This window comes from Pleurodeles waltl, chromosome 11, assembly GCF_031143425.1.
Source record: "Pleurodeles waltl isolate 20211129_DDA chromosome 11, aPleWal1.hap1.20221129, whole genome shotgun sequence".
NCBI classification, from domain to species: Eukaryota; Metazoa; Chordata; class Amphibia; order Caudata; family Salamandridae; genus Pleurodeles; species Pleurodeles waltl.
Window position 1 is genome coordinate 882,443,685 of NC_090450.1, and position 17,406 is coordinate 882,461,090.

Genomic DNA, 17,406 nt, shown 5'->3' on the forward strand with positions numbered 1-17,406 from the left:
AGGGGACTGCGCAAGATCTGCAGTGGTTAATTTTGAACTGCGATTGGGCCGGAGGCAGAGCCCTCTCCTCTCCCCAACCAATGCAACTGTACAAATGCGTCACTCCTGGGGGAGGCGGAGATCAGAGGCGTGTGGTTTCCGGCAGAATCTGAGCTCCATATCAACCTTTTGGAGCTCAGGGCGATCAGACTAGCTTTGAAAGCATTTCTTCCCTCTCTCAAAGGGAAAGTGGTGCAGGTGTTTACAGACAACACTACTGCCATGTGGTACTGCAACAAGCAGAGTGGGGTGGTGTTTTGGACCCTTTGTCAGGTGGCTCTCCACCTCTGGACATGGCTGGAACATCAGGGCATATCCCTGGTAGTTCAACATCTGGCGGGCTCTCTGAACGTCAGAGCGGACAAATTCAGCCATCAATGCCTGATCGATCACAAATGGCATCTCCATCCGGCAGTGTCACAAGGTCTCTTTCAGCTGTGGGAGAGCCTTGGTTAGATCTGTTTGCCTCCGCATAGTACGTGCAATGCCAGTTGTTTTGTGTGTTGGAGTTTCCAAGGCGGCACTTGCTCAGTGATGCTTTTTATCTTGAGTAGAACTCAGGCATCCTTTCCGCCAGTACCACCTCTGCCCAGAGTTCTCAAGAAGATCAAAACTGACAGGGCCCAAGTCATTCTTGTGGCTCCGGACTGGGCATGAAAAGTATGGTATTCCAAGCTCTTGAGCATGGCCATTGATCCTCCGATCAGACTGCCCCTTTGGGAGGATCTTCTATTGCAGCAGAGAGGGACGGTTCTCCACCTGAACCTGTCCAGTCCGCCTTCTTGCATGGAGATTGAGCGGCGGCAATTGACATCTTTTGACCCTCTGCTCGAACTCTGTAACGTTATCTTGGCGGCCTCCACCAAAATAGTATACGCCTGTCGTTGGAATAAATTTGTGGCATAGTGTACAGACAAGTTTGTTGATATCCTTTCTGACCCTCTTTCCGAGGATCTTTTGTTTGTTATTTCTTTGGCCCAGCAGGGCTCTGCTCTGGGCAGCTTATAGGGTTATTTATCTGCCATTTCTGCTTTACTTCGATTGCCTGACCAACCCTTCTTGTTTAAATCTTCCATTGTTGGACAATTTCTTAAGAGCCTTAACCATCTCTTTCCTCCATCCACGTTTATTATGCCCCAATGGGATTTGAACTTTGTTCTTACCTATCTAATGCGCGCTCCCCTTGAGCCGCTTCACAACTTCCCATTGCCTGCTTACTCTGAAAACAGTCTACCACCTCTGCCTTCAGAATGAGTGAGCTGCAGGCTTTTACTTCGAAGCCATCTTTCATCTCCAGCCACCCTGACAAGGTGGTGCTTCATACTAGGACTTCTTTGCTGCCTAAAGTGCTCACAGTCTTTCATATAGGCCAGTCAGTCTCCTTTCCTACTTTTTACACGCCCCCACATCCTTCTAAGGAAGAGGAGAGACTCCACCTTCTGGTCCCAAAAAGAGCATTTGCATTGGCATTGGCATTCTATCTTGATCGCACGGAAGAGTTCCAGGTAGATGATCGACTCTTTATTGGTTATGTGGGTGCAAAGGAAGTTCGGGCAGTGCAGAAGAGAACCATCTCTAGATGGGTTGTTCTCGTTATTAAAATGTGCTACGCATTGGCTAAAAATCAACCCCCGAGAGCTTGCATGCTCATTCTACCAGAACAACAGCTGCAACCGCTGCATTAGCATGCGGAGTTCCAATCCTGGACATCTGCCAGGCAGTAACGTGGGCATCCTTCCACACATGTTTAGTAAACACTACTGCCTGTACAGTCCGGTTCGAAGGGACGGGTCCTGCAGGACTTTCTAGTATAATCTTGGTTCACAGACCCGCCTGTGGGGATGGTATTTCTTGGGTATCTATTCTAAGGTGAGGAATCTGCAACTAGAATTCTCTATCGGATGAACAAGTTACTTGCCTTCGGTAACAAATTATCTAGTAGAGACATATTCTAGCTGCATGTTTCATACCAACCCACCCATCCTCCCTTTCAGGGCCCAAGTTCTGGCATACCAAAGTCAATGTTCTTCATGGCTCCGCACATCTGGCGTGGAAAGTCGTGAAAAGAAACTGACATCCGCACGCCAGGGTGGCGCCTATATACGACCCGCAATGTCATATCCAGCGACCACAACACCAACGACTGATGCCACCTAACTGTGCACAAGGGTACTGCTCGCAGAAAAATCTCTGGATCCAAACTGATGCCTTGAGGAAATTGTAAGGAATCTGCAACTAGAATATGTCTCTACCAGATAATTTGTTTCCAAAGGTAACTTGTTCTTCGGAACAATTCTAGTCATGGCTTTTACTCTTCATAGCCAGCCATTCATCTACCAGCATGATAGTGGGAAGAGACTTTAATGTGGCCCTTAGTGGCCCTCAATCCTAACATGGACAGATCCAGAGCTTCCTGCCAAAATTTCACTCCCCATCTTCCATGACACAGGGCCTTGAGGAGCTACAATTGGATCGTAGCTGGTGGTTCCTACACAAGGCAAACAAACATTATATGTTCTAAACTCATGTACACAAGTCCTACTCATGGATCAACTATATATTTGTTACTCCTTCTGTACACTGTTGGGAGTGATCTTCAAAGATTTTGGGTCCTATTTCCCAATAGCCCCCCTAAATAGTGATGTCAAGATTTACATGAAAATACTGACCCATAGGTTGAAGGGGCTGTGGCCAGACCCGATATCCTTATATCAGTCGGGGTTCAATATAGAGCACCAAACTGGAGATAATATTAGTTTGGCAGTTAATGTAATAAACAAACCAGTGACCACTGCCACTCAGGTCCTCCTCATGCTTGATGCAGAGAAGGCATTCAATCAAGTTGATTGCACCTTTTTAACCAAAACCTTAGACAAAAAAACACTAGGTCCTCAGATGAAGGGCTTCAACTGTCAACTACATTAGACCCTCCTCTAGAATTCAAATACTATCAAATCTTTTACAATCCATTGGCTTAACCCAGAGGACATGCCAGGGTTGCCCCCTTTCACCTACAATTTTCGCTTTGACATTGGAACTATTGTTCCAACATATTCAGGTCAGCCTGAAGATCACGAGTCTAGAGACAGGAAAAAAACAGGTGAAGATAACATTCTTTGCGAATGATATCCTATGCTTTCTGACTGACCCTGCCACCTACCTCCCTGCAGTGATGGAGATGGACCGCTTTTAACCAGGTGGCCGGCTTTAAATTAAATCACTATAAATCTAAAGTGTTGGGAGGCATGAAGAACCGGAAGGAAAGTGAAAAACAATTGCCTCAGGTTACAAGCTACACATTGCATCAACAGGAATTGACTATTTGTGTGTCACCAATCCTACCAACACTGGTGAGATATACTGACTGACTTGGAACAGCATATAAAGGTGGCTCAGCTTACACCAGCCCCCACATGGTGCTCTCCAGACGTAAAAAAAACATGATGCCACGTGGAGCAGGAGTGCTCCCTCTGTACCAGTTGCTATGATTGTCTCTGCGAGCACGCCGCTCCCTGGGGACTTTGGCGTGGCTGATAGAGGAGACATTACAGTATTGGAACAAGGCAACCCAGACCAGAAAAGTCACCACATACCCTTCCTCATTGACCCCAGTGCTGAGGAAAACCCCAATTTCCCACATATGACAGACAGGGGATACCATACGTGGGAGGAGAGTGACACGCTCTGCCTTGGCAACCAATATTCTAATGGCACACTGAGGACCAGAGACCAATGTGCCAGTGATTTCAAGGTGAGACCCAAAGACCTCTACCGTATTATCCACTGGGCTGGAGGATATGATGACAGAAGAGGATAATAAAAAAGCACTTTCTCGTCTTTACCACACCCTATACAGATCTAGCCCCATAACAAAATTAGTGTACACGGGACAATGGTCAGTGGACTTTTTCCTTCGCACTAAGTGAGGTTGACTGGGTACAAATCTGGGGAAGAACGGCAAAATCTTTCCTTTGTCTCCAACACAGGGTGAATGCAGTCAAACTAATGTTGTGGTAGTACTTGACCCCAGTCAGTCTGAGAGTGTTGTGTAATGCGTCTGATAGTTTTTTATTTTTTATTTTAAATATGTTTATTGAATTTTAAATGTTTACACACTCAGAATTACAAAGTTACAGTGTTGCACCGCCCCACCTGTACTTCCGGTTGGGGACATTCACGACAGGATTCTCTTTATTAACATAAACAATTCTCGTACATCTAAATTGACACACTAAAATCCCACCACCTTAAATATAGCAGCTCTGGGTCTATTCTTACTGTGATTTGTCCTATTTGTTACCACGCAACTTGGGTAAGCGTATTTATTGGCACTAGTGGGTCTATCTCTGATAATACTTGTTGATTATGATGCGGGGGAGTGGGGGGAGGACCCGTGTATGTTTTGGGACTTGTGTGTGGCTCAGTGGTGCACTTTATTTGCCTGAGACTGGTACATGTATACATTCCTCTGCGGGCCCCTGTTGTTGCTTGTGTTGGTTTCACTGGTGGGGAGGGTGGGGGTGTTTCCTCTTTGCCTTGTCTTGTGTTCCAGGTTTGGATACTTGTTCTGGCGTAGTTCTGTGCCTACCCGGCTTCTCTGTCTATTTCATGGTGGTCTTTCATAATTTTTAGCAGCTAGCCGGGTGATTAATGTTTCCCAGGTTCCCTCCCCTGTGTGATTTTGTCCCGCACGTGCAAGTTTACTAAGTACCAGGACCTCCGTCCTGGACCAGCACAGCAGTGAGGAGCGCCAGGCCTTCAGGTCAGGTGCCCTGGGGGCCTTCCAGTTCAAAGCTATCAGCCGTTTGTATAACACAAATGCAAGGTCTGCAAACTTATGTAGGTGTCGGTGTTTCTTTTCTCTGGCTCTCAGCCCTAGTAAACAGGATTTGGGGTCTGCTGCTAATGTCAGACCTGTTATTTCCGCTACCACTTCTGTCCCTCCAATCCTTGAGTGTGTGGGCGCATTCCCACACCATGTGATAGAAATGCGCTCCTGAGGCGCCGCACCGCGGGCAATTAGTTGTCGACCCAGGAAACATGTGACTGATCCTGGCTGGGGATAAGTAAGTTTGATGTGCATAGTTGAATTGTGTATAGCGAAACCTGAAGTTTCTGGACACCGCTTTTACGTGATTGAGGGCTTTCAGCCACTCCTCTTGCGTTATCTGGTCGGTGAGAACTGCGTTCCACCTATCCCTTGGCCTCGCCTGAATAAGTTCGGAGGGCTTATTCAGAGTTTTGTACGTATTCAATACTATTTTTGTTTGACTATCGAAGTTCAGCATGTGATGTAGTGTAGGAGAGCACTCAGGTTCCGCTTCCCCCATATCCCACGTTGTTTGGATCAGGTGGGTGATTGCGTGGTATGACAGGAATTGTCCAGGGTTCACTGCCGTTAGTTCCTGGATAGCCCTAAATGTCATCAGTTTCCTGTCTTCAAAGCAATCCCCAACCGTCGCAATACCGGCCTCTGTCCAAGTCTTAAGTGCATGTGAGCCCACCGTTTCCAAACAGCCTGGGAGCAATTCTAATGTTAGGAGTGGTGAGTATGGGAGTGTTTTATGGTCTTTTTGTATGTATTTTTGCCAGCATAATTGCGCAACCTCTGTAAGCGGATTGCCAGGGGTCCTCTTAGTCCTGCTCATTAACCATGTGGTGAGCGGGGACCCCTCCAGCCTCGCTAGGAGCCACTTGGACTCCGCTTGTGCTGGCCTGTGCAACCAGTTCAATATCCATTGTAGTTGTGCAGCTGCATAATACAGTTCGAAGTTAGGGGCGCCCAGTCCACCCGCCGCTAGCGGGCACTGTAGGGTGGCGAGTGCAACCCTTGCCCTGCCTCCTCCCCACACTAGTTGCAGTAACACTGTGTTCAGACCTTTAAAAAAACTCCTGTGGATCCAGATGGGTAGCGCCGCGAAGTAGTATAGTAACCTAGGCAGCAGCAGCATGTTTGCCACCGCCACCCTGCCCAGGGGTGACAGTGGGAGTTTAGTCCAGAAACTTAGTGACCCCCTCATGGAGGTCAGTGCCCTCCCTAAGTTCCCGTCTCTGAGGTCTTCTTTTTTGTGGTATATATGTACCCCCAAGTATTTGAATGTGTCGAAGCACCATTTCAAACGGCCGGTCGTGACATTCTCTTGTCTTGCCGGGGACCATTTGGTTAGCGGAAATATGCTTGATTTGTCCCAGTTTACCACCAACCCAGAGAGGTCCCCATACTCAGTCAGCAGAGACATCACCCGAGGGATCGTCTCAGACCCTTTTTGCAGATATATTAACGCATCATCTGCGTACAGCGATATGCCATGATACAGACCGCTCCTGTCTACCCCCCAGTTCCTCTGTGCAGCCCGAATGCAGATGGCCAGCGGCTCCATTGCCATGGCGAACAGTAGGGGGGACAGTGGACAACCCTGTCTTGTGCCCCTTGTGATTGGGAAACTATCTGATATAACCCCGCCTGTTTTCACCCTGGCGTGTGGTTTGGTGTACAGTGTCTGCACCCACTGTATGAACTTCGACCCTATTCCCATGCATTGCATTGTGGCGAATAGGAAGTCCCACTCCAGAGTGTCAAATGCCTTCTCAATGTCTAGTGATAGTACCACCTCATCATGGGCCTCTGGAGGGGTATCCCCCATTACTCCCAGGAGTCTACGGATATTTAAGGAAGTGTTGCGCTTTGGGATAAAGCCGTTTTGGTCTTCATGTATCACTGTATGCATTAGCGGGGCGAGCCTATTGGCGAGAATCTTGCCTAAGATTTTGCAGTCTAGGTTCAGGAGTGATAGTGGTCTGTAGGATTTAGCATCAGTGGGGTCTCGGCCTTCTTTAGGGAGGACCACCACCATAGCCTCTCTCATTGTGGGTGTCAGCGTTTTGCTGACCCATGCCTCTTCAAACACCTTCATCAAGTGTGTCTTCAGGTGCAGCGAGCAACTGGAATAGTATTCTATGGGGAGTCCATCTGTACCTGGGGCTTTATTCCTGGGCATCTGCATCTCTGCCCTGTCAATTTCCTCCATAGTGAATGGGGCATCTAATTGCTGCCTGTCTGCTAGCGATATTTGTGTCATTGGGGAGTCTTCCAGAAAGGATCTCAGTTGCTGGGGAGTGCACGTAGTTCGTTTGGTATATAACTTAGTATAATACTCCCTGAAAACCCCATTGATTTCGTCCTGCGTAGTGAGCATTTTACCTGCGTTCCCTTTTATAGACCCGATCGGGAATGTTGCCGATTCTCACGAAGAAGCCACGCTAGCATCCTGCCTGCCCTGTCTCCCTCCGCGTGTAGTCGCATTAAGCGATACTTGTGATCATGTTTTCGGAGGCGGTCGTCTGCTTCGTTGTATTTTGTGCAAGCCTCTTCCAGTGTTGAGTAAGGAATCGCTTTGTTTGCCACTGCTTTTTCCAAATCCCCCATTTCCTTTTCTAGTTTATTTATTTCCGAATGCAGCGTGCGCCTGACTCCCCAGCTAGTTGAGATACAGTACCCTCTTACTACGACCTTGTGTGCCTCCCATTCCAGTGCTCTGGATGTGGTTGATTCCTTGTTTATTTCCCAGTATTGTTTCACCACAGCATTTAATCCCTCTCTGAACGCTTGGTCCTGCAGGGACTCCCCTTGCATCCGCCAGGTAGGGATCTGCGAGCGTCTCCTGCCCCAATTCAGCGTTATTCGTAGTGGGGAGTGGTCGGATAGTGTTTTAGCCAAATATTCTGCCTTATCTGTCAGGGCGCAGATATCCCGGGTCCCCCATATAGTGTCTATTCTTGTGTGTACCTTATGTGGTATTGAATAAAATGAATATTCTCTCCGTTGGGGGTGTTTCATGCGCCATAAATCAAATATTCTCATTTCCGCCGCCCATCCAAGCAAGGGGCTTCTGGCTGTTCTATTTGGGTTTGTTTTTGGGGCATTGACGGACCTGTCTAGTTCTGTGCTTGGGATGCTGTTAAAATCGCCTCCCCATATGGCTGGGGGTTTGGGGTTCTCCAATAGAGCTGGGGTGAGCGTGTCTAGGAATTCGGCTGTGGCACTGTTAGGGCCATAAACTCCAGCTATTGTCAACTGTCTGCCATCCAGGGCCCCCTCTAGTGCCACATATCTGCCACCTTTGTCAATCGTCTGGTGTGTTATGATAAAGGGGACTCCCCTTGCTATCCAGATCAGCACTCCCCTGGCGTATGCCGAGTAAGTTGTGCCCACCAGTTGTCCGCCCCATCTCCCGCGCAGTGCGCAGAGGTCTGCTTCCAAGCAGTGTGTCTCCTGCAGAATGGCTATATGTGCGCCCTGTCTTCTGAGGCGATCGTGAACCCTGTTTCTTTTACTTATAGCCCCCAGCCCTCTTACATTCCACATGATTATATCATATTGGTGCGTGGGTGGGTTTGCTCTTAGTGCCATTTTACATTTTGTGTGATTGCCTCCCATCCCACCAACCCGTATATGTCCCCCCGTGTCCCCTCCATTGCGTTCACTTTTGCCCAGCTTCGTGTCTGCGCTAACAATATTCCCTGTGTCCTGAAATGACCTTTTGAAAGCAGTTTAACTACTGACCCTGCTGCACACCCTCCACTCACACTCATTTTAAAACTTTTAACTAATAACAATTTACTAATCTGACATACAAACAACAAACTTGGTGTCCATTCGAACTCCCATGGGGCGGCCATATAAGCAACCAGATGCGGCCAGCACAGATGGCCCACACCCTTCCGCAGCCATCAGCTGCCTGTACTGCTGGGCCCCGCTGGGTCCCCCCCCCCAAAGGGGCCCCACCCCCACCCTGGCGCCCCCCCCCACCGGCTGCCGCGGCCAAACAATACCGTCTATGACACAGTTGGGGCCGTTCAGGGCCCACGGCAGCATTAATCGATACGTGTAGAGGCGCAGATTCAGTACGGGCACCTCGACCAGGTTGTCGCCCGCACCGCCGGGGGGGGGGGGGCGAGAGAGAGAGAGATGGGGCGGGCGAGGGGGGCCAAAGAGAAAAAAGCAGGGGCGGAGCAGAAGGGGGGGGGGGAAGAGAGAGAAGAAGAAGAAGAGCTGGAGGCTGGCTATGTTTACAGTTCGGCCGCCGTTCGGGGGGTGAGCTTCGGTCCCACTGGCGATTCCGTGAGGCCGGATGTCGAGCTGAGCGAGTCAGAGTCCGGGCCATCCGCCGATATCTCCCTTAAGGCCTCGAAAGTGTTCTGTGTGTGTAGTGGGGTGGCCTTCAAGACTTTTGCCCGTTCTTCCGCCGCCTGCTCTTCTGTGGGCTGGCCTCTCGGTCTCCTTTTGGAGCGCTTTCGCTGTGGGGCAGTCAGCCATTCCTCTCCTTCCTCCGTTCCGGACTGGGGTCGCGCCAGGCCCTTCGCATGTAGCCACGTCCAGGCATCCTCAGGGGATGTAAAGATATGAATACGCTCATCCATTGCGACTCTTAATTTAGCAGGGAATAGTAGTGCATATTTAATATTATGCTCTCGAAGGCGTTGTTTGACCCTCACGAATGAACTGCGCTGCTTTTGTACTTCCTGTGTGAAGTCTGGGTAAGCGTTTATTTCAGAGTCTTCGTATCTGAATGGACCTTTGCTGCGAAATTGTTGCAAAATTAAGTCGCGGTCTCTGTAATTAAAAAATCTTGCTATCAGGGGTCTCGGCGGCTGGCCCGGAGCCGGAGGTCTCCCCGGTATCCTGTGCGCTCTTTCTACCGAGAAGAATTTTGTCGGAGAGCCATTCAGCACTTCCTTAATCAACCATTGCTCCAGGGTTATTTCTGTGCTCTGTTCAGCTAATTTTTCAGGAAAGCCTATGAAGCGCACATTGTTTCTCCGTGATCTGCCCTCCGCCTCTTCTGCTCGGCGCCAGAGAGTTTTTACCTCTGCATCCAGTCGCTGTATCTGTTTTTGATTGTCCAAGACCGAAGGGTTGATCTCCTTTATCTCCGCCTCCGCCGACCCTTTCCGCCACGTTACGGTGATCGACTCTTAGCAAGTTTAGATCTTGTGACACTGAATCAATCCTGGTCTCCAAAGAAGCTTTAGTGTCCATAATTGCTTGCAGTACTTTCTCAAACTGGGTGGAGTGGGATTGCAGAGTAGATTCCAGAGCCTGTAAGGTTGGGGCCAACTGTTGTTCGCCCGTAGGTTGCCCTTGTGTGTGCCGGTCCTGGTTTTTCGTGGATTTGTTTCTAGTAGCCATAATTTGTGGCTGGCGGGCGGCTCACCGCGAGCGGAGCCATATGTTTTAATGCAGGGCTCCGGCGTGGCCCTTGATTACAGCTGGGCGATCCTCCCTCTGTGGTTCCGCACGTAGAGTCTCCTTTGCTCTACCGACGCGGGGTCACAGGTGGCCGCTCCCCCAGATGGTTCACCTTCTCCCCACGCTCGCTGCACGCATAAGACGGGGGGGGGGACCCTGTCCTTTCCCCCCCCGGATATTAGGCCCTGCCTGCTCCCCTTCTGTTGGGCACTGCGGGGTAGCGTGATGCTCGAGCCTTTTATTGGGTGCCCTGCTACTCCTCCGATTAAACGCTGCTATTTGCTCCCAGGGGGCTGAGCGTTCCGTACTCCATTGGGTCCTGGTCTGTCGTCTGTTGGTATCTCGCCGGTGTGACCCCTCTGTTCCACTCAGGGGGAGGCCCGTTTCGCCCCCCCCCTCTCAGGCTCCACGCTCCGAGCCCCCGCCCCCAATGTGATCAGGAAGCGGGGGGGTTGGGGGGACCCAATGAATCAATTCAGTCAACGCTGGGAGGGGGAGGGGGTGCGACGGCAACCCCCCTCAATTCAATGCCAGACTCGTCTCACGGGGTACACCTCGCCTCCTGCAGGCTATCTTCGCCCGCGTCCCCCGACTCCACCCAGTCGGGGGGGGGGGGTCCACAGGCCGGTGGTTCAACTACAGCCTCTCCCAAGGTCTCCCCCCCTCACCTCAGCCGTCTCCGCCGCCGCTCCCGCCGGTCCCAGGTAGCCAGCTGGGCGTCTGCCTCTCCGCCACCGATCCTTCTGTTGTGGGGGAGGGGCGGCCCACGCGAAGGTCGGCGTGCGCTTCTCTACACCCGTGTGGGGGGGGGGGACATCACCCCCTGAGTCCCCCCACACTGAGCAATGTTTTGGCTGGGGGTCCCTCCGCCCCAGCGCTTGCAGCCTCCCGGCGCTCCAGTCCTCCGCCGGGAGCGCCGCACGGCCACCCGTCCGTCCCGGCCCAGATCGGTACTCCGTCCCGGCGAGGAAAGGGGGCAGTCCCGGAGCCCCGGGGGGGGGGCGCCGGATGCCCGAGGCGTCGTCCCCCTCGATCGCGCCCCGCTCGGAGACCCGAGGGGGGGCCCACAGGATGTTTTTACGGGGCACGGGCCGGAGCTTCGAGATTACGCTCCCGTCCCGTCCGCCATCTTCAATGCGTCTGATAGTTGTTAGAGGGGCTGCGATTTACGGGGGACATATATTCAAATGTGGTGGGGCTGCCCCAAAATTCAACCGTTCTGGGGTCAAATTTTAGATCTTTTAAAGGGAATCACGAACGTAGATCTACCCCGACTGCCATGACTAGCTCTTTTGGGCCATATGGAGGTAGATGAGCTTTACCCCTTCTCCCCAGCCGAAGCAAATTGATAGCCCCACTTGTGTTCGCAGTTCCGACTAGTGGTAGACCAGAAATAGCCAAACACCTCCTTTCTGCCTTTCTGGGTGACGGTATGGACGATACATGCAGTGGAATGCCTCACAGCCACCCTGAGAGATAAACTGCATAAGATATGGACCCCGTTTCACACCTTCATCAAAAGAGAGAGGGAAATTCCATGACTTTCAGCACTGGTGCTACTGGCTGGAGTCGAGGCACTAGAAACCAACACCTTGGAGGATCCAGACTAAAGAACTGACCTAGCTCAAATGCGATACCGTCCCCTTACAATTTGCAGTCTTATTTGCCTTCTGTGCCTGCAAGTGTATGTTTGGTAGGCTTGATGCGATTCATTGGATGTACTGTAATGGCCTTGAAAATGGTTTAAATAAAGTTTTTAAAAAATAGGGAAAAAGTACCCGGTATTCCTGGGTATGCTGGTTATTCCCCATTCCAGATAGATGAACTTGGAATACATATTCCATTTACGGGGATATTGGCCCAGTCATGCGTTATCCCCCCACCAAAGTAGTGAATTTAATTTTTACCATTTATCCTGTTTAATGTACTAACCCATCCTAACATCTGAAGCCTCGGTCACATCATTGTTATCGTTTAAGTAAGAGGAGCATTTTTTTTTTTTTAATGAAGACCCGGAGAGGATAATATTCGATTGTGTGAGGGCAGCATAAGTGGATAGCCAGTCCTGCCCCAGTGACCCTCCCGCCTTGCGACTCAATTACTGATGATGCACAAAGAGGTAAGATCACCTCTGAGGTCAGATCACCAGTGGTGTTGCTGGTTGTTTCATGCAGAGAGGAATGCCTAATGGTTTGTGCTGGACATATCTGTTTGACATGGAATCATTGTCTCTCATGCATGTACAGCTGGATACCAAAAGGTGATGTAATTCAGCCCAGAGTGTACACATACCTTATTGTAGCCCGAAAGGTAATTTTCAAGCTGCATAGAAGGTTTGTTTCTGTTTCTGCTTCACATTACCAAAAGAATAACAAATATGGAAAACTCATATCACGTTATACTAACATAACTCTTTTGTTATCTATTTGCTCCAAAGTAAACTAATGCTGTCATTCATTTTTGAGTTTATGTTGCCAGCTTGTGTTTGATTCTGAGTGTTTGTCTTGTTTTGCGAACTCTTAGGTCTGCTCTACAGATCCTCCACAAGGCTTGTGAAGTGGCCAGGAGGTACAACTACTTTCCAGGGGGTATGGCACTGGTGTGGGCCACATATTACGAGAGCTGCATTTGCTCTGACCAAAGCTCCATCAATGAATGGAATGTGATGCTGGACCTGGAATCAGCGCGTCCCGATTCTCCTGTTCTCTTTGTAGATAAGTTAGTCCTTTCTCACTTTCATACAGAAATTATTAATTGATATGCTTGTTCGTGTTCGTGCACAGATTTACAGTCTTGTGAAGCTTTGCCTGGAGACATTGAATTAGACCACACCACGCTAATGCGCCATCAGTTACTTAGGGGAAATAGTTGCTTCTCAACAGTTATGCATTCCTGCACCTATTTGTGATTATACAAAGCTCCCATACCTGGGTACAATTTAAGTTAAATTGAGTTTTGTAATAATTTTTGCATGTGAGGGGGTAGTTTAATAGAGTGCATGGTTCTATTTACTGCAGAGTGTACTATTGACTTAATGAGTATATATAAAACCTTTTGCTACAACATTCATTTCTTCATTTAATAATTCAGATCCCCAGTGTTGCTCCCATGTTGCTCAGCAGTACACTGAAAAACCCACTCCTGCAGCTTGATCCATCAGGTTTCTGAATTTTGCTAGGCCAGAGTAAGTGTGGGGTAAGCAGTTAGTTTTGGTAGGTTGAGAATATTGAGCCTCAGTTTTAAATAATTTGTTTAATTTGCACATATTTGTGGTAGGATGTTTCGGCATCAATTGTTCTGAACTTTAGAAAGTTCACAAAACATACACCATCAGATAAATTACTTAGGTTTATAACACACCCCTGCCTAAAGTCAGTTTTGCAAGGTATTTTGAAGAAACATTCCACGTTGTTACAGCTGGTAAGACTGTGGCCCTCATTCTGACCTTGGCGGGCGGCGGAGGCCGCCCGCCAAAGTCCCGCCGTCAGGTTACCGTTCCGCGGTCGAAAGACCGCGGCGGTAATTCTGACTTTCCCGCTGGGCTGGCGGGCGGTCGCCTTCAGACCGCCAGCCAGCCCAGCGGGAAAGAGGCTTCCACGATGAAGCCGGATCGGAATCGAGCCGGCGGAGTGGAAGCTGTGCGACGGGTGCAGTTGCACCCGTCGCGTATTTCACTGTCTGCACAGCAGACAGTGAAATACATGTAGGGGCCCTCTTACGGGGGCCCCTGCAATGCCCATGCCAGTGGCATGGGCACTGCAGGGGCCCCCAGGGGCCCCGCGACCCCCCCTACCGCCATCCGGATCTCGGCGGTCCGACCGCCGGGATCTGGATGGCGGTAGGGGGGGTCGGAATCCCCGCGGCGGTGCAGCAAGCTGCGCCGCCGCGGAGGATTCAATGGGGCCGCGGTACACTGGCGGGACCCCGCCAGTGGTGCCGGTCCGACCGCGGCTTTACCGCCGCGGTCGGAATCCCCGTTGGAGCACCGCCGGCCTGTCGGCGGTGCTCCCGCGGTCCTCCGCCCTGGCGGTCAAAGACCGCCAGGGTCAGAATGACCACCTGTGTTTGGTAATCCAATCACCTTGTTAGATTACAAGGAAAACACATGTAGTCATTTTCTCCAATCTCATGCTTTGTTTGAGCCACTTCAAAGTTTGTTTGAGTCGTTTCCTAAAAACGTAAGAAGATCTTCAGGCCTCACAGTTGCTGTAACTCTTATTTCTGATATATAAGGCCAATTGGAGATACGCTTTGGCCTCTAAACTCAGTCATTCAATTCTTAATACCATTATTTTGAATATAACACTTCCAGAAAAATCCAATTTCTTACCTTCAGTGCCTCACTGTTACCCCTTCAGACATGTTATTCCAAAGGAGTTACAAAAACAGGGTATCAAATTTATGGAAATCACAATTGTGGATAATTTTGCAAAATCACAATTTTTTATAATATTATTTTTATGCAGTTCTATCCTATTTGCAGACATTGCATTGTAATGTTCATAATGTATTTAAGTATTCAGTGAAGGCCCAAGTTTACCCATGAGCTGAAGATCCCATATTAATTTCAATATACCTAGTTGGATGCAGGACCCATTAAAAATGGTGTGGCAACCCTATGTACCTGCCATCTTTGCATCAGAGTGAAGCTTTAAGTGTGGACCAGTTAAAGTTGATACTGATATAGATCTGATCTTTTTTGTTTGCCTGCTTTAGTGTTCATGGTCTGCTGCACACTCACTTGCTTTAATCCTCTACCCTTGCCACCACACTGCATTGTTGGAAAGTAAGGGTTGTCAGGACAACACTAGCCCTTTGAACCCAAGAGTTTTTAAAGGAACCATAGAAGTAATGTGACCAGTTACATGGTACTCTTGATAGAGCTCCGTGTCCTATAGTTTGTGTCAATAGCACACGGAAAAGAAGTGCAGTCAAAGGCCTTCAGTAGAATTTCTGCCACCCAAATTTCCCCCCTGTGCTAAACATCCTCCTTAATCCCTGATGTATGTTTAGCCTTATCCCTTTTACTGTTCTGATGGTAGTGGCTTGCACAATGACTATACTACGTTATAAGCATTTTTGTACAAAGTGAAATGTTCAGGGCGATAAAGAATAAATGTGAGGGCTTATACTGTGCCATAGCTGCCTCGTAAATGATTGAGTCAATAGAAAAAGGAACATTACATCTGCCCCAACAGTCTACCCTTGACCTTCCTTTAATGATTTTGTCTTCCTGGGGTCCATGCCTCCTGTTGAGTGCGCCATTGCTCTTGAGCTAGGTTTCATACTTTACAGATGCAAACACATAAATGCATATTACATTCTACAGCAATCCTAAGAAATAAATAAGTGAGAATTGTACTTAAATATGAATATTCATGATGAGCGTGAAAGAGTGAATTTGCTGACCGTGATAAGATTATTTTCTACAAGGTAATTCTTGGGTATTATTTACCCTAGAGAGATTGAATCTTGTCGCTTCCATTCTATCAGAAGTAAAATGTAAACAAGTTGCTGGTAACTTGGCACACTTATTTTGTATTTGCTAGAATTTAAAAATGTATTGGCATGAAGTAGGAAAGATATGTTGTATTTTGCATAAAAAATAATACTGAAGCTTTTTTTTTAGAGACAGCATTACTAACCTGGAAGTGGTTAATTCCTATTTTAGATTGAGTCAAAGGGCTCATAAATCACAATTGTGCATTTGAAAAATCTCCCACTGCATTTTTTGTTAATATCTAGGGTTCTTAGATGGCTCAAACATGATGTTTCCACAAAGGCGTTTAAGATGAGTTTATACGTGTACCTGTAAGGTTTCTCCCTCCTCTCGACCACCCAGTTTGCCTGCAGCGACTGAATAGCTACTGCACAAATGAGTATGAGTGGAAAGACTGATTATAACAAAACAATGAAAGTTGGTTAAGCTAAACAATGAAAAAAAAGCACTATTAACGCATTGTTTAGCCTTTGCCGTGTATCAATCACATGCGTAACAGTGATTTCCTCTTGTGTTTCCAGTGGACATGTTGACTTGATTATATGTGTCACTTATGTCAACCGCGGTATGCGTTTTAAAATGGAGACAGCAATCCTTGTAATGCATAGTTGAATGGCACATGAAAAATAAACTGGGCTGATCTTTTTTTTTTAATATAACTTCTAAATCGGTCAAAAAACATTACAGCAAAAAATGACAAAATGGTATGATTTATGTAAATCATTACTGGTGTATATTGTTTTGAATTTGTGTGGAAAAGGTGCGTAAAATATAATATTTTATGAGAAGGAAAAAACAAACACTATTTCAAATTGCATTACACATCAATGGGTGTATGTTTTGCTTCATAAATTAATAACTAGATAAATGTATGGCTGGAGATACATGTTCACAGAAGTGCAGTGTAAATCATTTGACTACTTCTGTGGTGGGAATCACGGTGATGGGGAGGGGAAACTGTGGAGTAAATATTTTATTGTACTTTTTCCTTGAAAAGCTGTTTTTTTACATCGAGTATTAAAATATATAGAGAGCGTGCCAAATTACCGGAAGCCACTGGAAGGAGCTTATCTATAAGTTTGCTTAATAATAATCCTTGTAACTGAACTACGCTTCTGCCTTTCAGGCCATCGGAGGGGGAGAGAACAGAGTGCGTCATTAAAGCCCAACTCCGCAGTATCATGATGAGCAAGGACCTGGAAAATGTAACTTGCAAAGAAGTGAGTCATTCTGTTCTGCATCAGTTATTAACTTATTGAAAAAAAATTAAGAACACTTTCCTTAATTTACTGTTCTAACCAATCCTACTATGCTAAGTCCAAGTGACTCCATCTGTGTTTCATTAAAGGATGAGTGGTGGTTTAATTAAAACTACTACAGGATTATCAACCATTTGTATGTAGCCTAGTGGGCATATGGGGTGGAGGTGGGCAAGGCAAGTTGTGCATGTGGGCCCTGTGTAGAAGGAAGCTAAGTGAAGCTTTCTCTGAATAGCCCCCACAACCACAGGACCTCCAGCTCTCTGCCTGAAGACCACGTCATACGCTCTGAGCAACATGTGAGAGCATTTGCACAATCACATGTTTATTTATTTTATGGCTTTATTGACTGAGGACGA

At 48.1% G+C, this 17,406-nt stretch overlaps 1 protein-coding gene across 1 annotated transcript in view; it reads left to right on the forward strand.

The window, feature by feature from the left end:
* Window positions 1-17,406, forward strand: part of SSH1 (slingshot protein phosphatase 1) — a 339,738-nt gene that overhangs the window by 208,799 nt on the left and 113,533 nt on the right. Inside the window, exons 8-9 of the mRNA XM_069214779.1 lie at window positions 12,812-13,006; window positions 16,915-17,008. Of these exons, the coding sequence (XP_069070880.1) occupies window positions 12,812-13,006; window positions 16,915-17,008 (289 nt within the window). The remainder of the gene's footprint in view (window positions 1-12,811; window positions 13,007-16,914; window positions 17,009-17,406) is intronic.